The sequence below is a fragment of the Artibeus jamaicensis genome, unplaced genomic scaffold, assembly GCF_021234435.1.
Source record: "Artibeus jamaicensis isolate MK-2021 breed Jamaican fruit bat unplaced genomic scaffold, CSHL_Jam_final contig_497, whole genome shotgun sequence".
In the NCBI taxonomy this organism is placed as follows: Eukaryota; Metazoa; Chordata; class Mammalia; order Chiroptera; family Phyllostomidae; genus Artibeus; species Artibeus jamaicensis.
The window spans coordinates 8,953,094-8,974,808 of NW_026521863.1; the positions used below are offsets into that span (position 1 = coordinate 8,953,094).

At 47.1% G+C, this 21,715-nt stretch overlaps 1 protein-coding gene across 2 annotated transcripts in view; it reads left to right on the forward strand.

Annotated features, from left to right (window-relative positions):
* Positions 1–1,464: 1,464 nt before the first annotated feature.
* The window catches only part of CNKSR3 (CNKSR family member 3), a 77,044-nt gene continuing 56,793 nt past the window's right edge, over positions 1,465–21,715 (forward strand). Inside the window, exon 1 of one of the 2 annotated variants that reach the window (XM_037157618.2) lies at positions 1,465–2,107. In XM_037157618.2, the coding sequence (XP_037013513.2) occupies positions 2,056–2,107 (52 nt within the window). In that variant the 5' untranslated portion in view covers positions 1,465–2,055. The remainder of the gene's footprint in view (positions 2,108–21,715) is intronic. The other variant, XM_053668681.1, reaches the window with a different exon arrangement.

Here is a 21,715-nt window from a genome sequence, read left to right on the forward strand (position 1 = left end):
ACAGCTGTAATTAAGGTAGAAGGCCTTACTTAAATAGTAATTGGCTTCCAGGACTTGGAAGTGTAAACCAAATGCTAATTCATTTAGATAGTTCACCAAGTTCCCTTTAGAGGTCCTAGCCTGGCCTTCCTCTTGAGCTATGATATGTCTATGTCCTGAGTGCAGACAGTGTATTGACTCAGTGGGGGTGATATTTTGCAAAAATCTTGCTTGACTCCCAGAGTTTTACCTTTGAGCTCTCTAGTAATGACTAATGCAAATGTATTTAAAAGCACTGTGAAAACATAAGTAAAATTCTATGGCTAAATAGATATTGTTTCATCTCTTAAAATGTTTCTTCTTCCGGTCTATTCTAGCTCATCACACTATACAACAGATGCTGTGGCTTGCTGCTCGCCACCTTTCCAACATGGGCATCCAAATAGGCCTGTACCAACATATTGGTACATATCGCACCAATTCAACAAATATTTAATGAGGGCAGTGGCTGGCACACAGAGGCATTCACAGGTATTTATTGAATGAATAAGCGCCAGCTGCACCTTTGAGTCCATACTAGGTGCTACAAGCTAGGAGGTGGGGTCTGCCCTCAGGGATTAGCAGTCTCTAAGGGGACGAAGATGTAAATAAGTGAACCATAACTGAATGTAAGAATCGTTACATTAAGTGCCAAAAGAATCTCTAACTATGCGCGGGAGGTAGAGCTCCCTGGGAATGGAAAGGAGATGCAGGGGGCGGAGGGCGGGGGTGGGGCGTTGGGGGGCGGAGCTTGAAGGAGGAACCGTAAATGTTCCAATTTTGGATTTTGCCTCAAATCCGGGTAGCTCTGGCTCCAGACTGAGTCCCAGGAATGTGGAAGGGCCCCCTCCTGTCAGTCGCTGAAATTGTGCACGTGCTAATTTTTCTTTTTGCGGGGGGGGGAGGGGCTGACAACTTCCCATCTGTGCATTAGCTCACTTTGCAAATATGAATATTATAATACGGCAATAACCAATATATTACGACTCATTTTGATGCTGAAGTTATTGCAGGAGTATTCAAAGGGGAGTGAGATTAAATTTTGCCACTATGCCATCCAAAATATAAAATAAAGTAATTTCACCGTAGGAAATAAAAAATAAGGAAGACTTCATTTGCAGAGCCATAGCGACACAAATATTTTAAAATGAACAGGACAAGCAGATTCCTTTTTTTTTTTTTTTTTTTTTGCGTGTACTGTTGCTCACAGCGAGACAGACTGCCGCGCTACCAATAGGACCCACGCCTCACCCAAGCCCGCAGGCTCCCCAGGAAGCACGCACGGTCTACAACCCGCCCCCTGAAAAGGAAAGTACGCCAGGGACGCTCTGGGTGTGTGAGCCGAGGGCTTAGAGAGGGAAAGTAACCGGAGTTGCCCGTTCCGGGCGGACCCACCCCCACCCACGAGTTTCGCTGGGCCCCGGCCCCGCCCCCTTTATTATTCTGCCAGCAGCGACCGGAGCTGAAACTTTGTAACCCGAGCGCGCTGGCTCCACTCGACTCTTAGCCTCTGTGCAGCCGAGAGGGCGGCGCGGGAGGTGGGACCTGCAGGCGGGAAGGCTCGGACGCCAGTGCACGCCGAGCTGGGACCCGGGGAGAACACGCCGCTGCGTAGAGGTGGAGCTGGAGTAGGAGACGAACGCCAGGCCCGAGGACCCGAAGGGGTGGCCCCAGCCGTAGGCTCAAAGGAGCAGTGGGGAGCGGCGGGCTAGGAGAGTCCAGGGGGGTCTGGGGTTGCGGCCCGAGTTTCTGAAGCTGCCATCACCCAGGAGTAGCAGCTGTGTCGGGGGCTCCCGGCGGTGGCGGAAGCAGAAGGAGCTGCAGCTGGACGGTGGCAGCTGGAGGAGCAGCCGGCTGTCCCGTGTGCCGGGGGGAGCACCGCGCTGCCCTGCGCTGGGATGACCCACTGACAGCAGCCATGCATCCTTGACGGGGCGCAGGGACAGTCGCACGGTGAACCCTTCGGGAGACACAGTGGACGCGAGCAGCAGGACTTTACCGCCGACTCTAGCTCAGCTAGGAGCGAAGCCTTTTACCATGGAACCCGTGACCAAGTGGAGCCCCAAGCAAGTGGTGGACTGGACTAGAGGTGAGCAGCCCCGGGGCTCGGAGTCTCCAGCCCGGGAGATGGGGCCAGCGGGGAGCTGGGGTAAGGGTGCTCAGTCCCTCCTGCGGGCGAGAAGCATTGAGAGCGCAGCGCAGGGCGGCGACAATGCAAACTTTTTCAGAGTGGCCAGTGTGCCCCTCGCTTCTGTCCCTGCTTCCGGGGGTGTGGGTTGTGCCAAGCCGAGGGGAACCCCATCTTTAAACCAAAGAGTGAGGATGGCCTTTCTATTGAGGGGGGCGGTGTTCGGGATGCCTGTGTCGGACTGGGGGGGGGGGCTCTCTCTGCACCTCCTGGGTGAGGTGCCCGGTGCCCTGGCTGTGCGTCCCGGAATGCGAGGCACAAAGCGCCTTTGTGTGGATGACTCCCCTCGGACCTCGTAAATGCCTCCTGCCTGGAGCGCTCGCAGGCATGACGGGGCAGTTGGACAGGTACAGGGAGACTCCGGCCGGGCGCCGAGCCTCCGTTTTTGTTGGAGAAGGCGAGAGGGCAGCGCCGGAGCCAACGCTGAGGCTTTTGCGTCGGGGAGAAACTGTGAGCCAGACTGCCCGGGACTCGGTGACTTTTGCGATGGGAAGGCGCCAGTACCCCTGGTGGCGCTGCCTGTTTAGGCCACAGTGAGACCCTGGGAAGAAGAAATCTGTTGTGAACCACTGGCCTGACTCATGCATATTTGGAACGAGGGAAGCAGTAGGATGTGAAGGTAATGGATGATGGAGCAGGGGTAGAAGCTTGTATACTCTGGGCTGTCGCGGTTACTGTTTTACTCCCTCCCAAGATTTACAGGAGAGAAAAAAAAAAAGGAACAGAGGTTTCTCAGGCCTCTTTATATTCTTCCAAGAGAACCAAGTCCACTAAGAACAATAATATTTTCATGGGTCCCTTACCAGCCCCCTCCCCGCCCCGGTCTCCTGCTCCAGCTCAGCATCTCTGTTCCAGTTACAACTCCCTTTTCTCTTTCTTCTACCTGCTCTTCCAGGTGAGGAACGAGGTCCTTTCTCAATAATAATAACTAGAGTTGTATAGCGCTTTACAGTTTGCTAAGAGCTCTCTGTCTGTTATTGTCCTTGGTCATCACAGTAAGCCGGGGAGGTGGGTAGTAACACTGGTAAAATGAGGTTATCCCTCAAACTGTCTCGCCCGTGGCTGGGAGGCAGCGGACACCGATCAGCTTCGTCTCATTGCGCAGGCCTGCAGTAGGCAGAGACCACGTGGAATGGGATGCATGGGCGTGTCAGTGGGGTGTGTCTGGTTCTTTCCCGCCCTTCTGGGAAGGCGAAGGGATACATACACTATGCCCTGAGCAGAGGTTTGTCGAGTGACCAGAATTTCCTGGGCTCTTACTTAAAACGAAGTTGAAAACAAGTATTTGTACAGTGGGTAGAAAGTGAATAGCATTGTCCGTGCTTGGGACCAAACACTAACGTCAAAGCCGAAAATACCCAGAGCCCGTTTTGAAAAGGGTTTCTTCCCCCGTTCAAGACACTTCTAAGTTCTCCACTTGCCTACACTGAGTTGGTCTATTTTACTTGCGTATGGCAGAGACTACCTGCTGAAGAAACTGGTGATTTTGGCAGTCTTTGCCTTTGAGAGCTGCTCGGTCCGACAGGGTAGCCAGCCGCTACGTATGGCCCTTGAGCCGTTGAAATGTGGCCGGTCAGAACTGTGATAGTCTGTAAAGGTCAAGTACACATGGCATGTGTGTGCACACCATCCCATTAGTAGTTCTTAATCCTTATTACACGTTGAAATGATAGTATTTTGGAAACATTGGGTTAAATAAAATTTATTTGCAAAATTAATTTCACCTGTCTAGTTTTACCTTCTTAAATGTCCCTCCTAAAAAATAGCACACGAGGCTCACATTTGTGGCTTGCATTTCTATTGCACTGCTGTCCAGTAAGGAAAGGGTTACAGCTTATCACGCTGGCTTTCCTGAGCCTCTGCCAGCCTCCTTGATAATGTACAACCAGAAAAATGCTAACAGGCACACAGGAAGATTATGGAGTGAGATCTTCACACTCTCCAGATTTGTCTTTTTTTTTTGGTTCCTTTTTGGATTGGGAGAGAAGTGTAAATTCACATCCTGTTATGTTTGTTTAGCATTTAAAAGGAAGAGCAGACGCAAATTATTTTGGTATCCAGTTGCCTTGACGTGCTGGCTTGGCCAAGATGGCTTTCAGCCAGGGAAACTTTCCTCCTGACGTGACAGCGACTCCGGCTGTTCCAGTATCTGGGTGCCCGGAGCGCTGGACGCTGATTAGGTTACATACCTGTGGTTAGCACGTGACAACTTTGTACAGCAAGCCGGTGCCCTTTTGGACTCTTCGGTACAGCTTCAGAGCATGACCTGGATACTTAATGTACGAGGGTCTAGAAAGCCAAAAGGAGCAAGTACGTGGCTAACTTTTAGATGGCAAGAGGCTACACACTCCCGAATTCCGTGGTGCAATGCTGTCCTCGGATAGTTCCCGTAGGAGTAGTGTGCGAGGATTTGACTTTTGAAATGAACTATTGATGTATGCAAACTTGTTGGCTTATAGGACCATTTTCAGCTCTCTTTGCCCTCTACCCAGCCCCCACTTTATAAATACATCCTACTGATAAGCAGCTCTTCACGTAGACCTGGCCACTCTTGGTGGCCCAGGAGTATGGCTGCAGTGACCATGGGCACCGTGGAGAGCTTTCCGCTCCGTACTCACGTTGATGTTGTTAAGCAGATGTATGCATTAAGAAAAAGGTTGGTGTCTACAGAATGAATTGATTCATCTAGTTATTATTATTTATTTATTTGTATTAATCTTTAGCTATCCTGTCACCGATGGATCATAGTATCAGTAGATCCTCACTAAATATTAGCAATGTGTCAGGCACAGGGGCTACGCAACCTACAGGTGTTAGCTCATTTAATATGCACAGCCAGTTGAGATAGGAACTATTATTTCCATTTTGCAGCCGAGGAAACTGAGGCACAGGAAAGTTCAGCACCTTGACCAATGTCACACAGCCGGAAAGTGACAGAGAGGCGTTTGACCCCAGGCAGTGGGACTTCATTCCATTCTGTCTGCTCCGGAGGTTCTGGCCAGGGTCATGCCTGGAGGGCTCGGGAGTCCATCACAGGGGCGACCAGACCTGCGGGATTCCGGGATGTGTGTTACTGGCGCTGTGGGCTCGTGGGGCCAGCTGCACGGTGGACGTGTGCCTTACTCCACATGTGTGGTGTGTGTCAGGAAAGTTGTTTGTGAACCGAATTAATCCACGGTTCAGTAAAGGTTCCTTAATCATAATAACTGAAAAGTTACCATAATAGCTGTAGCATTTATTAAGTGTCAGATGCTGGGTTAAGTGCTTTATTTAGGCTTCATTTAATCCTCGGAAAACCCAGCGAGGTGTACAAACCATTATGAACCCATAGGAAAGATGAAGAAACTAAGCAGAGAGAGGGACAGAATTTGCTCAGTGTCCCATATTTGTGAGTGCTGGTGCTCTTCAGTGCTCTTCCCCCTCGGTCCCCTCTGTCACCTCGTCACGTGGCCTGGACCAGGCAGTGGGGTTTGGTGGTGGCACTGTGGGCTCTGGAATCAGACTCTGGGTTCATATCCCAGTCCTACCCTGGACTGTGTGATCTCATGTAAGTTCTCAGTAAATCACCACTCCTTGTTTTTATTGCTTCCTCTCTATCCTATAGCTCCAAGATGTAAATGGTCTGTCCTGAGGTTGATGCCTTCCACTCAGGGGGCAGTCGGTGCCTGAGAGATTTCCCTGCTATCAGCCCACCACTCGGAGGATGCCGGCCAGCACTTGCAGCTGCCGGAAGGGTCTCGGTTAGCCGAAGCATAGATGCTTCTTTTCAATATCGTGAACCTTCAGAACGTATTGTCTCAAGTTTTTTCTTATAGTCACCGGACTTCTAGTGAGCCTAGCTAGCCTTAGGACCGACTCTTGCTGTCAACAGCTGACCCCTGTGGCACCTGCCTCACCCAGGAGATTGTTAGAGATGCAGATTCACAGGCCAGTGAGTCGGAATCTGCATTTTACCTGGGTCCTGGGGGACCGGTGTGCTCAGTACAGTTTGGGAAGCACTGGTCTATCAAGCAGGTGCAAACGCGTCTTCACACTCTGTTGGTAGGTCCTGCTCTCCAGTCTGACCTGGGCTCAGTCTCTTTGATTTAAGTTCTCCAGTGATGACACTTAATTTGAGGATGCTTGACCGCCAGGCCACTGAGTAAAGCAAAAAGTTCATCTTAGGGTGTGTGCTTATATTTATAAGCACCACCTAGCAACAGCATCAGGTAATTCTCAGCAAACTAAACGAGATCGTTCCTCTGAGATTTCTTACATATTCCTTGGGATTGAAGAGTTCTCATAACAACTTTTTTTTTTTTAAGACGAGTAGTAAGAAGGACATTGTGGGGTGGTCAGTGGGCTGTGGTTCAAGTTTGTCCCCAGGGTCCTCAGGGAGACTTTGAAGGATGAGATGAGCTTTGGGCCAGTGACACGGAGTTGATTTGGGTTCATCACACAGAGTTGCTTTTGGGGGGAGATTTTATGGTTGGTGGAAAAGGACACTGCATGTCATTCAGGAGTAAATGACCAGGGCGGGTCTCAAAATCCGAAAGTATGGGCTGTGCCAAGGCAAGGTGTCTCAGTCTAAGTCCTTGGAGATTGGGAGGTGACCCCTTCTTGCGCAGGCCTCCCCTGCCCACCTCCCTTTGAGTTCACTTCACACACTGAGGGTTGCGGGGGCCTCTCTTTTCTGTGTCACCACTTTGGTGGCACTGCCTTGGCTTTTGACCCTCCCTACTCTGTGGTCTGCAAGCTCTGGGACGTTTCATCTTCTCACCTTGCTTTCTCTCTTTACTCTCCCTTTGTGCTGTTTCTGGAGTTTTCACCACTGGCTTAGCCATACTCTGGGCTCTTAATGAATAGAGCAAGTTTTATGAACTCGGCCTCTGCAGAGTTCTCCGCATTTGTTCCCACTTGACTTTTGTCACAGGCCCAAGACACGCACAGCGAAGGCACATCTCCGTTGCAGATGAGGAAACAGGCTTTTGGATGTGACATGAGTCATCCGAGGTCAAAGGCCAGGCGTTTGGACCGCGCTCCGCGCAGGCTTCTGTTCTGCTTTTCCGTCCGGAGGGACGGAGGGTGCAGTCTGTTCTCTGCTAACTGACAGCTGTGGGAAAGGGGCGGCTTCAAAGAACACCCCACTTCTGTGTTTCCTGATTGTCCTTGTAGGGTGTATACTCGTGAGATGTACCTTTTCTTAATTTTCCTTTTTTAAAAAAATTTCCACAGCTTAAGCAGAACCTTACATATTTTGGACCTGACCTTTTAGTATTTTTAGTATTTAATGCCAATTAATTTGTTTTTATTGTAGTTTATTGTTTCAGAAGACAAGTCAGTGATGGAGTGATTTCTCTTTTGACTATCTTTATCTAATTTTTATTTTTTTTCTTTAAATAATTTATTTATTTTTAGAGAGAGGGAAGGAAGGAGAAAGAAGAAGAGAGACATCGGTGTGTGATTCTTTCTCGCATGCCCCCTACTGGGGACCTGGCCTTAAACCCAGGCATGTGTCCTGATTGGGAATTGAACCGGCGACCCTTTGCTTCATAGGCCAGTACTCAAGCCACTGAGCCACACCAACCAGGGCTAATTTTTATTTTTATTTTGAGTGTTATATTACAAACCTTTTGTCTGATATAAGTAACATTTCAGGTTGGTAGAATCACAACACACAAACTCACAATACATTTAACTTTTTTAAGAAACACCTGTAACTTTTGTAAACCCCATTTCATGCTTGCTTTTGATTCTTCACATCTTTCCTTTAACTGCTTTGGGAGAGAGGTCAGGCAGTTAAAGTGAACGACACATAGGCTTTGAAAGAAAATAGAACTGGATTCAACTTCAGTCCCTGGCACTAACTGGTTCAAAAGTCTAGGGAAGTAAATTTCCTTCACCAAAGCCTTCCTTAGTTTTCTCATCTGGCAACTGGGACTGATAATAACCAAGTCACAGAATTTTACTTAGAATTAAAAGAGGAAATATGGGAACAGCACTTTGCATAATGCAAATCTTCACAAAGTTCTTGACTTATTCTTAGTCAAGAGTAAGTTTGGTTGATAGTCGCCTTTCACATGCTTGCTAAAAATTCATGACGACCCCTTCCACCTTTTATTGGCACACAGGTGGTAAGTTAAATCAGCTCCTTGTTCTGCCTTCTCACTGGTGGTAAGTTAAATCAGCTCCTTGTTCTGCCTTCTCATTGGTGGTAAGTTAAATCAGCTCCTTGTTCTGCCTTCTCATTGGTGGTAAGTTAAATCAGCTCCTTGTTCTGCCTTCTCATTGGTGGTAAGTTAAATCAGCTCCTTGTTCTGCCTTCTCATTGTGTGATAGTTTCCTCTCATTTCCTTTGAGGACCTTGTACGTCTCAGATGAAGGTGGGGTCACAGAAAGGTTTAGTGGCAGCTCTCTGAGGACCTACTAAGTTCCAGGTATCATTGTAGGTGCTGGCAGTCCAGTTGTGTTCCAGGTGCCGGGGTCAAGTTGGGTCCTTGCTTCAATGTGGGAGAAGTGGGGGTGACGATCAGCAGTACCACCAGCCACCACCACAACAGAACAGATGGACAAGAAAATATCAGCTACCGATAAGCTCAAAGTAAAGCAGAGATGTGAAGGCAAGCAACTGGGGAAGTGGGGGGGCATTTTTGGGTGGTGTCATCGGGGTGTCTCCTGAGAAGATGCCACTGAGGCATGATGACAAGAAGGAACCAGCCATTGCAAAATTAGGGGGAAGAGCACTGTAGGCAGAAAAACAGGTCGTGCAAACAAAGGCCCTGAGGTGTGAATGAGTTTGGCATGTTTGAGGAAAGGAAGGGCGGTGGAGTCACTCCGAAGGGCACAGGTGGTGGGGTGGCGGTGGGTGCTGATGGGGGGCAGAGAGACACACAGAGGCCAGGTCAGGTAGGGTCTCATCTTGGCCATTTTTTCTAGTTGTTTTGGAAAGTAGGGGAGTAACTTGATCTGATTTGCGTTCTTGGGGCAGAAATGAATTCAGGAATCCAGTTGGAAGGCCCTGCAGTATCTGGAGGTGATGGTATCTTGGTGGCTCCAGCATCTGAGAACCCAAGTTCTAGGTACAGTGGGTTCATTGATACCTTCACATCCCAGTAATTGTAAAGTCATATTTGAAATTGGGAGCCCTCGATACACGTATTCTTTCCCGGCCAGTATTCCCACAGCTCCCGGCCCTCCCCTCATCCTGGTTACTCTCTCACTGAAAACGAGAGTGGAGATCTTTCTTTTGCGTTCACATGCTTCGTGCACGTCATTGTTCTTTCCTGGCACATTTTGCTGGGAGCTACAGTTTCTGAAGCTGTTTATTCGTCTATGAATAGGGTTTTTGTGGAAGCGGACTTAGCCTAGTTTGTTTTCTTTGACATCAAATGGCTGATGGAACAGTTTTTAAACCTGGGATCACAAGGCCAAATGCAGTTGTGTTTATTAGAGCAAAACAGTTCCTTAGCACGCAGGTCGGTAGGTTGGAAAAATTAGAAAGCTTTTTCTGTATGAAAACTTAAAAACTATTTGAGTCCTTAAAAACAAGGAGGTGATAGAGAGATCTGATTTTAAATATTTGCTCCACTGCTAGACTGTCGTCGTACTTTTGCGCTAGGGCCACCGTATTTCTGGCTGAATAGCTGGTATCTTGAAAAATTTTCAACAGGTGAGAGTTGAACACATTTTTAAACAGTGCATCTCACCAGGGGAGGAGAAGGTGGCAGGGAATCGAGGGCAGGTAGGTGTAGAATAACCTGGAAGCTTTCTCTCACTATGCACACACCTCATCCCTCCACCCCTGACCTTAAAGATAATATCCATCAGCCCTCTCAGAGGAAAATCCCGAAAGTGTTCTCCACCAGCCAAGGCCCTGATTATGATAATCTGAATCATGCTTTCCTGAGGAAAACCGTTGGAGTGAGAGGAAACATTCTATTTCCTATTTTCAGAGATTGGCCGCAGAGGGGAAATTCAGGGCTTGGGGGTTTAGCAGAGAACACGTGTGTGCCCCTGGGCACATGCACGTGTCGGTGTTTCCAACTCGACCCTGTGCGAGTCGAACAGTCTTTTCTGTCCTCAGAGTACTTTTATATTACAGCATCTTAAGGAGGACCTGGAGCGTGGTCTTTGCAGTAGAGGACAGGCTAGTTCAAGGTGGTGAGTGGGCCAGACTTCAAGTAATGGAACACCTGCCGTTGTCAGCAGCGTCTTGACATGCACTCCAGCTGGAGCCTCGCACTAACCGTGAGCAGATGGCACGGCTGTGAGCAGCATTTGTGAAAATGACCGACTACACTAAAGCCTAAAATTGTCCGTAATAAGCGTTTAAAGAAACATAAATATTCCTTGTGAGTAAGATGTCTGGAGACATGTGATATGAAGTAGTGTGGTTACAGGCAGCCCTAGGCCAAGTTGGAAAGTCAGCTACAGAGCTGACCTGTGAAGAAAGACCCATTTTGGAGGTGGAGAAATTCTGCATTCTTGTTTGGCACTGCCTAATCGGGATACCTCATGAGCGCCTATAAATACACCACGATTGTACCTGGCTCCTGATATTTTTAAACTGAGATTGTCGAGAGGCCCTTTCCCAGCCACGTCCATGTGGTGCCTCCCAACAGCTTGTCACTATTGTTCTTGAACTCACTTCTTCCGCATCAGCCTCACCAGGGAACTTAGCCATGTGAATTCCCGGGCCCCACCCCAGACCCACAGAATCAGAAAGTCGGGCTGGTACCCAGGATGCGGTGTGTTAACTGGTGACCCAGGCGATGCTGGGGCTGGTTACAGAACCACTGGTTGATGCCACTGACGTGGAATGTACAAAAATAATTGGTGTCGGTTAGACTGTCTCTCGTATGTCATGGTTGACTAGGAAGTTTTCCTTCAGGGAAGGACATTACAGGTTTCAGTGGGTCAGTTAAGGCACCTAGGTCTATAAGCGTGCTTTTTGTAGAGTGGGCAGGGAAGAGTTAAATCTGCACCCCAACCCCCAGGGGCTCTACCCTGGGTCCCCCCTCCCTCCTTTTGTTGTGTTCCTTTGTGAGTGCCCAGCCCCAGGAAAACACATTAGTAGGGCCATGATTTAGGTCTGTTTGGGCTTTGTGTGGAATCTCCAGACCCTGATCTCATAGAGGAACGGAGTGTAACACCCTTCCCCTGATGCCGTTTTGAGAGGGAGCAGATCATTTTCTTTCACTTAGCACTCACACTTTGGCTTTGAACAGCACAAGCAGATGCGAAGAGAAGTGAGGAGGAGAAACACTGAAAAGAGAAATACTCAGAGTGGCAACTATGTTGCAGCTCTAGGTAAAAAGCTCTTTTGTCCTAGCACATGGATGTTAAATCAAGGCAGATAGGGTCTGGGAGTCCCTGAAGTTGAAAAAGGACAAGAGAATCCACAGTAAAAATGATACTTACAGGAGTGACAGCTGAAGATCAGGAACGGCATGGAGACTTGCAACAAAGTTGCCAACTCAGATGCCTACAGTGTCCAGGCAGACAATGCAAGAAATTGAAATGTGAGACAATAAGGCATGTGATACAATAGGAGTGGTGGAGACGGTGGCATATACAAAGACACATTGCTCAGTTTCTGCTGACTGTGGACTTACAGTTTCTAGGTGTTCTGATTTTTCTTTTGTCTTGAAATAAAGCTGGAAATCTGGATTTCTATATGATACTCCCATTTTCAGAAAACCGTCCATAGATTTTTTTTTGTTTTTGTTGTTTATTTTTTGCATAGGACAAACAAAATATATCCGATAGCCAGTTCCCTCTGTGGAGAGCTGTGCTCAGGTGTTAACCATCCAAGTGAGAAACATACCTATATGGTGTGAATACAGTAAACTGTATAGTAACTCGTCAACTATTTAGTAAATCTGTTTATTACCATAATTGCATTTTGCTACTTAGCTAGTGCTACTTCTAAAACTGCAGTATGTGATTCCATGCAGGTGTTGTTAAGGCAGAAATACTCATCTGAGTTGATGAGCCCAGCCGGCCATTGTGAGTGACCCTTCAGTGCACAAGCAGGAATTGTCACGTGGTCTGGGCAGTGCAGCTTGAGAGCCTCTGACTTTGAGGAAGTTTATTATCAATTCAGTGGACAGTGAGGAAATAATACAGGGGTTTGAGAGGAAGAGATTGCTGCAGAACTGTGGGAAGTGGGGAGGGTTGAGGAGAGGCTGAGAGACCAGCACCAGGAGGCACATGGGTGGACTCTGGGTGGGAATCGGAGAGGCCTGAGCTACCCCGCGGAGGCCCTGGGAGAGAGAGGAGGAGGAAAAGCTGAGAGAGGCCCTGCCCAGGAGCAGTCAGGAAGCCTGTACAAGGGTCTGAATGTGGGAGCGGTGAGAAGGGGCCTCAGGTGCATGTTCTGTGCTTCTGTACCTTCACGGGGCGGTGCCTTTGACTTCTGAGAGGAGTTGCTCTGCGGGTTCAGGAGTGGGTCCAGCATACAGGCACCAGCCTCAGAAGTGGTTCTGATTTGTAGCTAATAGCTCTTGCGTGGTACCAACATCTTGACTTAAACGCTTTACAAAGCAGCCATTAGAAAGTGCCCTCTCTCAGAGCAGCACTAGAACAGTCTCATGTTTTCATGAGGTGTAAACACCCTGCAGTTTGGCGCATGAAAAGTGTTAAAATAGGCTGGCGTTAGCTGAAACTCAGGTCCTCACCCTTGGGTGTGAAATGATGCAATATACATGAATATAACACCCAGAATTATTTCCGTACAGCACTTTCTGAGTCTTAGAACACAAAATAAAAGAGAGAGGATTAGGACAGCCTGTAAATGGGGATAGAAAGTCAGTGCTGATTAATGCAGAATGCATCTGGAGTCATCCCTGAGGTCTTAGCGAGATAAGTCGTCTGGCTAACGCATCTGGCCGCAGTTGCTGTGTGGGCGGGTGAACCGGTTCCCTGTGATCAGTGCCTCGTTGGGGTTGCCAAAGCAAACGGTGAGTAGAAGTCTCAACCGGAATAGTGCCAAGGATGTGCAGGCTCTTCAAGGGCCTGCAGTGACCGGGAGGGCGTGGCAGGCGCTTGCTCAACAGGCGTGGCCTGGCTGTTTTCTTATTCATCACTGGCCCAACCAACCCTCAGAGACAGAGGTGATTTCTCATGTGATTCCCCTCAGGCAAAGTTAACCTGATTCTCCAATTAATAGTAACAAGATTTTTTATTCAATAGGACCAGCTATAAAATGGTAGTTTATTTTTTCCTAAAATAATCTTTCCTAGTGCTCTGCATGGGGACAGTTCCACTCAAACTTGCTCAATTCTCATCTATGGTTTTTAAATGAATACTAACACCATGCACCTGGTATTCTGAAATGAGGGTCCCCGTCACATTCATTGTAGCTCTGGAAATGAGGTTTTCAACGAAGGGCCGTATCACTGGGACGCCTTAGGAGAAATACCCCCTAATTCTTCATAGCCTCAGTCTGTTAAATTGGATGACTTGTTAACTGACACTTTTACCAAGTCTGACGAGGGTTGATGGTCACCATGAGTTTATTCAACAGGTATTTATTGAGTGCCTACAGTGTACGGCCCTGGTCCCGAGCTGAGGAAAGTGCAGAGAACAAAATAAGCGATAGTTCCTGTCTTCCTGCAGCTGACAGGTGTAGAGGGACCGTAGGTGAAACTCGTAGCACAGAGAGAGGATGTACACTGCAGGGAAGGGTCAGAGTGGATGCAGGAAGGCAGTGGGGATGCGGCCAGAGGAAGATTTCAGCGGGCAGTGCAGCTGACACGTGGAAAAGTGTGCTCGGCAGAGGGAAAGCAGGTGCAAATGCCCCGAGACAGGAGAGTGTCTGACACGTGGAAGGAACGAGGAGGCCAGCGTGACTGGAGCGAAAAGGAAGAGCAGCAGCAGGAGGAAGAGATGGGAGAGGAGAGGGAGACCGGTTGGTGCAGAGCCTCAGGGGTCCTTCTGTGGCTCTTGGCTTTCGTTTGGTGTTTTGGGGAGCTGTTGGAGGGTTGTTCTGAGCCAAGGAGTGCTATCAGGTTTATATTTTAAGTGCACAACGTTTGCCATGTTGAGAGGACCAAGAGGGCAAAGGTGGAACCAGTTAAGATGCTGTGGGTTAGGATGTGCAGATCGGCAGTTATAAAAACAGGCGGAGGTGTGAAGTACAGCGTAGGGAATATAGCCAATAATATTGTGAGAACTATGTGTACCGCCAGGTGGGCACTGGAAATTTTGGGCGATCACTTCTTAAGTTCTATAAATGTCTAATCTCTATCATGTTCACCTGAAACTAATATAATATTGTATGTCAACTGTACTTGAAAAACAAAAAAATTATTTAAAAGGTAAGTTGAAAAAAAAAGGCTCTATGGCTGCGATGCTTGGTCCAGGTGGTACCCTGGCCTCCGGCAGAGGCATCGTGTTCTGGGAGTTCTGAGAGGTCAGCAGGACTAACCCCCAGGGTGGCCTGGTTTGAGAGGCCGCCCATAAAACTTTTGGTCTGGGCAGTTGGCAGGACTGATCAGAGGCGGAAGCGTGGCAGGAGCAAGTTAAGGGACTATTGGGATTTGAAATTGGCAATGCCTGTCAGTCCACTGAAGGAAGTAGGTTGTTAGGTACGTGTGTCTGGATTAATGGGGGAGGTTGGGACTGGATAGAAATTTGGTGGCCATCGGAGTAGGCGTGGCATTAAGGCTTTGAGACTGGATGATGTCACCAAACGAGGGAGCAGAGGGAGACAGGAAGTCTGGGGCGTCCCAACCTGTAGGTCTGGGAGATAAGCGACCAGCAGAGACGGCTGTGAGTTGCTTCCAGCGAGAAGGAAACCAGGAGAGGGCGTGTCTGAGGGGCCAGGGAGGAAGCGGCTCCAGAAGGAGTGACCCGCTGGGCCGATACTGTGGTTAGACCACAGGGAAGGGCTGAGAATTAACCACTGTATTAGGCCGTGTGGAGGACACTGGAGCACTGGACAGGGTCGTTTTGGCGGGTTGGAGGGGACAAAGTCTGAATAAAGTTGAGAAAAAATGGGAGAAGGGGAATGACTGTCCCCCACCCCCCAAGAGAGACCGCCCAATAGCGAAGCACCTTCGTGAATGAGCACAGCACTGCTCTGTTCGTGGTTGGACGCCTGCACCGGATGCATTTTATTTTAGTTCTTTAAAAATCTGTAGTCAACTTTTGGAATAGATAACTGATTGGCAATTAGATATTCAGTAAATTAGGACGTGTCACGCCCTCCTGCGCTGAGTAACAGGACGTTGCGCATTATGCTATCTCTTATTTTAATACTAACGCAGCCACTGGTTTAGGGAATGAGTACACACTGGTGACTTCTGCAGAGAAGAGTTATTCAGCAGGAATTCTCTCTCAACTCTGTGTTTTTTTTTGTTTTTTTTTTACAAATGAGAGCAAACAGGTTTCTACCTGAGTTCTGTGTTATTACATACTTTCACCATTTGGGTAGAAAAGATTTGTTATGGACGGATCCAAAACCTTGGAAGAATTCCTTGGTATTGTCGATTTACCTTCTTTTTGAGGTTTATTTGAAATATTCAGAATGCCATGTAATCACATATAAATAATGTCTTTTATAGCCCATATGTAGAAGCTATTTGTTAATGGGAAAATTGGTGCAAACAGATAAACCAGTCAATTTTAATTATAAGTCATCAAATAAATATTGAGCACCTATCATTTGTAATGTCTTTCCAGGTCAGGGAAGAGAAGGGGCCCTGTGTCTTTGGCACCTTCTGTCGAGACAAGTCCCTGGGCATTTAAGCTACAGGGCATCCTAGGAGTGCAGAGGAGGAGTATTAACTTGGATGGGAATGGGTGCAGCATGGAGGGCTTCTTGGAGGAAGGGACATCTAAATTGAGACCCACAGGAAGATCAGGAAGTAGTCAGGTGTTGAGCAGAGGAAAGGAAATATTTTGTCAGAAAACTGGGAGGCGAGAGAGAGAGAGAGAGAGCATGACATCTGTGAGCAACTGAAAGAGCTCGATCATGCTGCGTCAGTCATGAGTGAGGGGGACCGAGATGAGGCTGGAGAAGTGGTGGGTGGGGAAGAGTCTGGATGGCCAGGGCTGTTTGCACCTCTGAGCAGGCAGAAACCAGGTAAGAGCTTGATGCCTTTGAGTGGCCTTCCCTTGTGGAAGGAGCATGTGTGTGGATGCATACATAATACACACATATGTATACTCACACATATGCATATAACTAGACATACATGTGTATATATGTTTGTGAGATTCCTATGTTACTTGGTTCAGGATTCTATTAGGGAGGCACCACACCACTCTTTATGGAATGTGACATTGTTTGGGTTTTAGACCAGGAGTGAACCAGTCATTGTAAGACAGGGGCACCTCTGAAGCTCAAGGAGAAATATCAGTTAAAGGCTCTGCAAAGATTAACTTGACTTCCTGGCTGTGCATTTCTTTTGATCTGTGAAATGTGACACTGAGTGGACTTTTTGCATCAGGAAACATAAAAACTTCATTAAAAAAAGAGGAAGGAACCACTAAAACCTTGACTTGCGTTACAGAGGAGGCAAGAATTGGGCTGCGGGCAGTGGGGGAGCAGGGGAGTGGCAGGGGATGCAGAGAAGCAGCCCGGAGTGCTGAGGGGGTGTGCCTGGAGGTCACACCTTGAGCTGTGGGTGTTCCGTGTGTTATCACCTGTAATCTGCTGCTGGTGGAGTGACTGATTAATGATTAATCACTGTTTCCAGTTCAGGATATAATGTAGTCTTTGTGTGTTCAGAGCCTTTACTTAGTGGGGCAAGCCAGAGGGTAGCAGGGCCTTTGTAGGATTTATTCTCTAGAAGTGGTTAGAAATATCACACTGGGGTTAGCAAGCACCCCTCTCCAATGCCAACTTCAGGAGGATCTCCAGGCACGTAAGACAATGACCCCCACCCCCCCATTTGCACTTTGAGCTTGGTGCAGTTCATACTTAATTCTTGAAAACACACGCTTTGAACATTTCAGACCCAGGTCCAGATGAACCATACTTGCTATACCAGCTCCAGAAGCAGCCACATGGGTATTCATTTCTGAGGTCCTGAACTCTGGAAGAACACACAGATTATACTTAAAACTAATGGGGCTTGATTATGGCAGGATGCAAAACAACGAAATGAGAACCCACCTCGGCAGGGTGTGGCTGCCCTGTCTCTCACTTACATTGTTTCCCAGCTTGTAGTGGGTGGTTGACTTTGCCACATCATTCCCAGAATTAAACATATGCTCAGCCTGGGAAAACGTCTGTCTTCAGCAGTCCACAATTATAACTCAGTGGAATGTGGTTTTTAAAATAATTGAACAAGTTAAAATTTTAGTTTTTGAGAGTTACCATTAAAAAAAAAAAAAGCCAGCCAGTTTTTCTTCCCCCTGCCCTATGATTTGGGAGCATGTGATCCCTTGGGGGACATTCATAGCTATTACTTTAATCAATTTAACATCCTTCTTTGCATATTGCAGCAATCTGCAATTCTTTTTTATAAGTAAGTTCTTTTTGCACCAGCGGCTTTGTTTCATATCCCAAGGGTGTTTTTGTTTTCCTTCATCTTTTCTTAAAAAGCACCAGAATGGATATTGCAAAAATATTGTGTTAAGGTAGCATGCAGATCGATAACTTTTTTCTATTTTCTAATTTTACAATTAACTTTAACTTGAGATAATAGGTACTGTTTCAGTTCTGCCATAGAAATTCCATCTCCTACATTCATGTTCTAACGAAGCAAGGAGCAAAAGGTCATTTTCTAAGACTCATAAACAACACAAAAAGAAATGTAAATGCCTATAAGCAATCTTAGGAATTCAGGGAGAAATCTAAGGATCCAAGAAAAATCTGTCTAATTAAATGCAATTTGTGCTAAACTTCCTGGAAGTGAAAGGCAGGGAAACCAATCTTTTACAATGACTTTAATTGTCCTCAGAAGATCTGAAAACAATTTTGTGGGTTAAGATAGGTAGTTACCATCCCTGGAGATAACTATGTAACTATAATGTTATAAAAACATTATAAAACTATTTTTCTTACAAAAGCAGACTGCATCTTATTACTGTAATTGTTGGTTTTATTTGCTTGTTACAAATGCAAAGTTATAATGAAAGTGACACATTGTTGCAATCAGATGTAAAGGGTAGAGTTTTTTACTTTTAAGGATTTTGCCTGGAACACGGATCTGTTCATTCTCTCTGTTGTATACTCTCTGTGCTTTAGTGTGGGCCAGTCCTCATTGTAAACACTCATGGCCACTATAGTATTTATTACATAGTGGTTACGACCAGGGTTGTCTCTCTAAACTCTGGATTATTTATCGCCACTTAGAGATGTGTGATGTTGGCCAGTTTGTGTACATTGTTAAGTCAACCAGCTTATTTTTAAACTTGGGGTCATATTGGTACTAAACTTTCAGGCTTTATGTTGAGAATTAAGTGAGAGAATGCAGGTGAAACATTCATCACAAAAAATGCAATTTTTATCAATGCCTAATAAAACTCTAGCTGTCGTTTGGGTGCATAAACTACGGCAGTATCCTGGGGGGGGGGAAATTCACATTTCCGACAGAATAGTTTCAAATTAAACAAAGATATCCTGCCCTTTCCAGATGATAAATTACGGTTAGTGAGAAGAACAGGGGAGATAAGGTCACATACCCTTTGGGCAGTTTGTTGATATAAAACGACATTGAAAAGGGGAGATGCCAGTTCCCCCTCTTGAATTACCAGACGTGGATGATTCCTTAAATCTCTCCCTGGTGACTCCTCTCACCTGGTGTTTTGGGACCCGACAGATGCTACCTGCGATCTGTAGAGTGCCCTGAGGGCAGGTTGTCACCAACGACAGGCCCTTTACATTCATGTTTCTCGTTGTATCACAATTTATGTCCACAACTTAACTACATTTCCTGCTTAACTGTGACTTTGGATAACTAGTGGGTGTGACCGTCATCCTTGGGTGTGTCCACGGTGCAGTTTGCATTCCACTGAGTAATAGACCTCCGTCATCACCTGGCCCATCAGCCCCACTCAGGATGCGCCCCTCTTGCCAAGCCCAATTAAGGAAACCCGCCCGGTTTCTTCTCTGGAGCCAAGAAGTTATTTCGTAAGATCTGCTTCTGTACGCGCTCTGGGAATAGCTATCAGAGTGGGGATTACTTCTGTTCTGGAGTCCCCAGAGTGGTTTCCCTCCATGTCAAACATCACAGAAAGTTGCAGACTTCTCAAAGGACTTTTAGGTTATACATGCAAAGGGGTGAAAGGGTGATCCCTGCGGGTGAGGAAGAGGCACCTGTGCAGGTGGGCACCTGCCATCTGCGCTCACAGTGGACCCGGGTTACAAGCAAGACATAGAGCTACTGTTTGTTTTGGAAGGAGTGGGGCCTCAATGAAAGCTTCAGAGTTTACCTGATTTGCTTATCTATAGATGGAACGGACTGTATGAGGTACTTTTGAGCCAGTAGCAGGGGTTTGGGGCAGCTTTTATACCTTAGCCCATGGGCGCCCGCTTCCTGAGCATCTCGTTTCCGTGGTGACCAATGTGGGAGAGCTGCCTGGAAACCGGGCAGATCTGTATCAGGCAAAGAACACCCTTCCCCATGAGAAGCTTTCTTTTAGATCTGCGATTCTCAACCTTTTTCACCTTGTGGCACACCCAAACTAATGTCTAAAAGTCTGCGGCACACCAACAATTTTTTTTGCAAATCTGATGAAAAAAATAGGTGTAATTTTCATTCATTCACACTGAACGGTTATTGTGTTGTCTGTTGTCATGTTTTTTTAATTTGACAGTCTAAGAGAAAAGAGGTCAGTGCCCCTGAGTAAGCAGTCAGTTTTAGGAATTCTTGTGGCGCACCCGTGTGCCGCAGCACATCGTTGAAAATCGCTGTCCTAGATGAAGTTCCAACTTCATATGTCTCCCTAATTATTTTGTGCTTATGTATTACTTTAAAGAGTGTATTTGTAAGATAGCTAGACCCTCCCCCCACAACATGATAGCTTTAGAACTCTGTGTAGGAAGGTGTGATCCATCATGAATGGATTCATGCTCAATATTAATTTTCAATTAATTACAGAATTACCGAGTTTTCCATGAAAATACCAAATTTAAAAGCTGGAAAAAATCCATGGACAGTCCCATAAGGAGAGAGTTAAAACCCAAGCTAATGGCAGCAGTGTCTTCTAAGAGAGCAGGGCTGGTGAGTCAAACTGACCCCCCTCCAGGGGCCTGGAACAGCCAGGCCAGGGGTGCCCACCAGGCCTGAGTGGCTGATTTATGGCCCGTTTACAAGCCTTAAAGACCCAGGGTTTGCCGTTGGTGTCCTTCACTGCTTAAAGCCTTGCCTCAGTTAAGATAGTAGCAGCTTACTTTTATTTGGATATTTTCATTCATTTCATTCGGGGGTGGGGAGGTGTAGGCGGAAATCATATCGGCGTAGGGAGAACAGGAAGATTCTTAGAGGGAAGAGACCCTAGGTGCCTGGCGGGAGCACTAAGATCCTCATGGTGTTTCCCTCTGTGAACTGGAAGGTGGCCCGTGTGTTAGGAGAACTGGGGTGTTTCCTGACCTCTCCAAGGACCGTGGCTCCAACATTATGATTCCCATGTTTTCTCCCTCACTAACTGTAACTTTGAGGGTTGGCGATGACCCTAGATCATGAACTCCCAATACGTGTTCTGTCAAATGAGTAAATTGTTTCACTGTCTAAAGAAACTGTGGCCCGGAGATTTCTGTGGCTGAACTCCAGACTCCCAGTTCCGAATGACGTGGGGTGTTTTCCCAGCTGCACCCTGATGTCCCCAGCCCGAACCCTCAGTAATTTCCAGCCTCGTCAGCCCCCCCCCCCACCGGCAGCAGTGTGGGCGCCAGAGCCCTTTCCCTGTCTGTGCCGCAGCCGAGATCCCCAACGCTGTCGGCCACCTGTGATGTGCTGGACCCCGTGTCCGCTTTCGTGGGTCGGGTGAGCAGGGGCTTGCAGTCTAGAGGGGGGGGGGGCAACACTGATTATCCCACAATGTGGAGTGGAACATTCCATGAGGGACGCGTATTGGGTTGGCCAAGAAGTCCGTTTAGTTTTTCCCATAAAGTAAAAGACACATTTCTCATTTTCACCAATGACTTGATTGATGTGGATATTTTGAGGATGTCGGCTGTCTCCCACTGTTGGCTTCTAGTGGGGAGAGGCCAGGGGTGCTGCTGAACGTCTTCCAGTGCATCAGACAGCCCCACGGCAAAGGGTTATGTGGCCAAAATGTCACTAATACCAAGAAACTTCACAAACCACGTTTGACATTTGAATCGGTCACAGCACCTTCTCATACACTGCAGAAATCTTTTGTATGTGTGTTTCAGTTGCGTTTTTACCTTTCTTGAAATAATAAAGCATTAGTAGGCCAAAAATGTTGTATATATTCTTCAATCTTCAATATTAAAATGGCTGCACGAAAATTTACCAGTATTGATACGTTTTTTTAAATGCTCACCGATCACACTACAATCTAACAAAACTGTTTTGAATGAAGTTAAAGACAACTAAGCACAACTCCAGC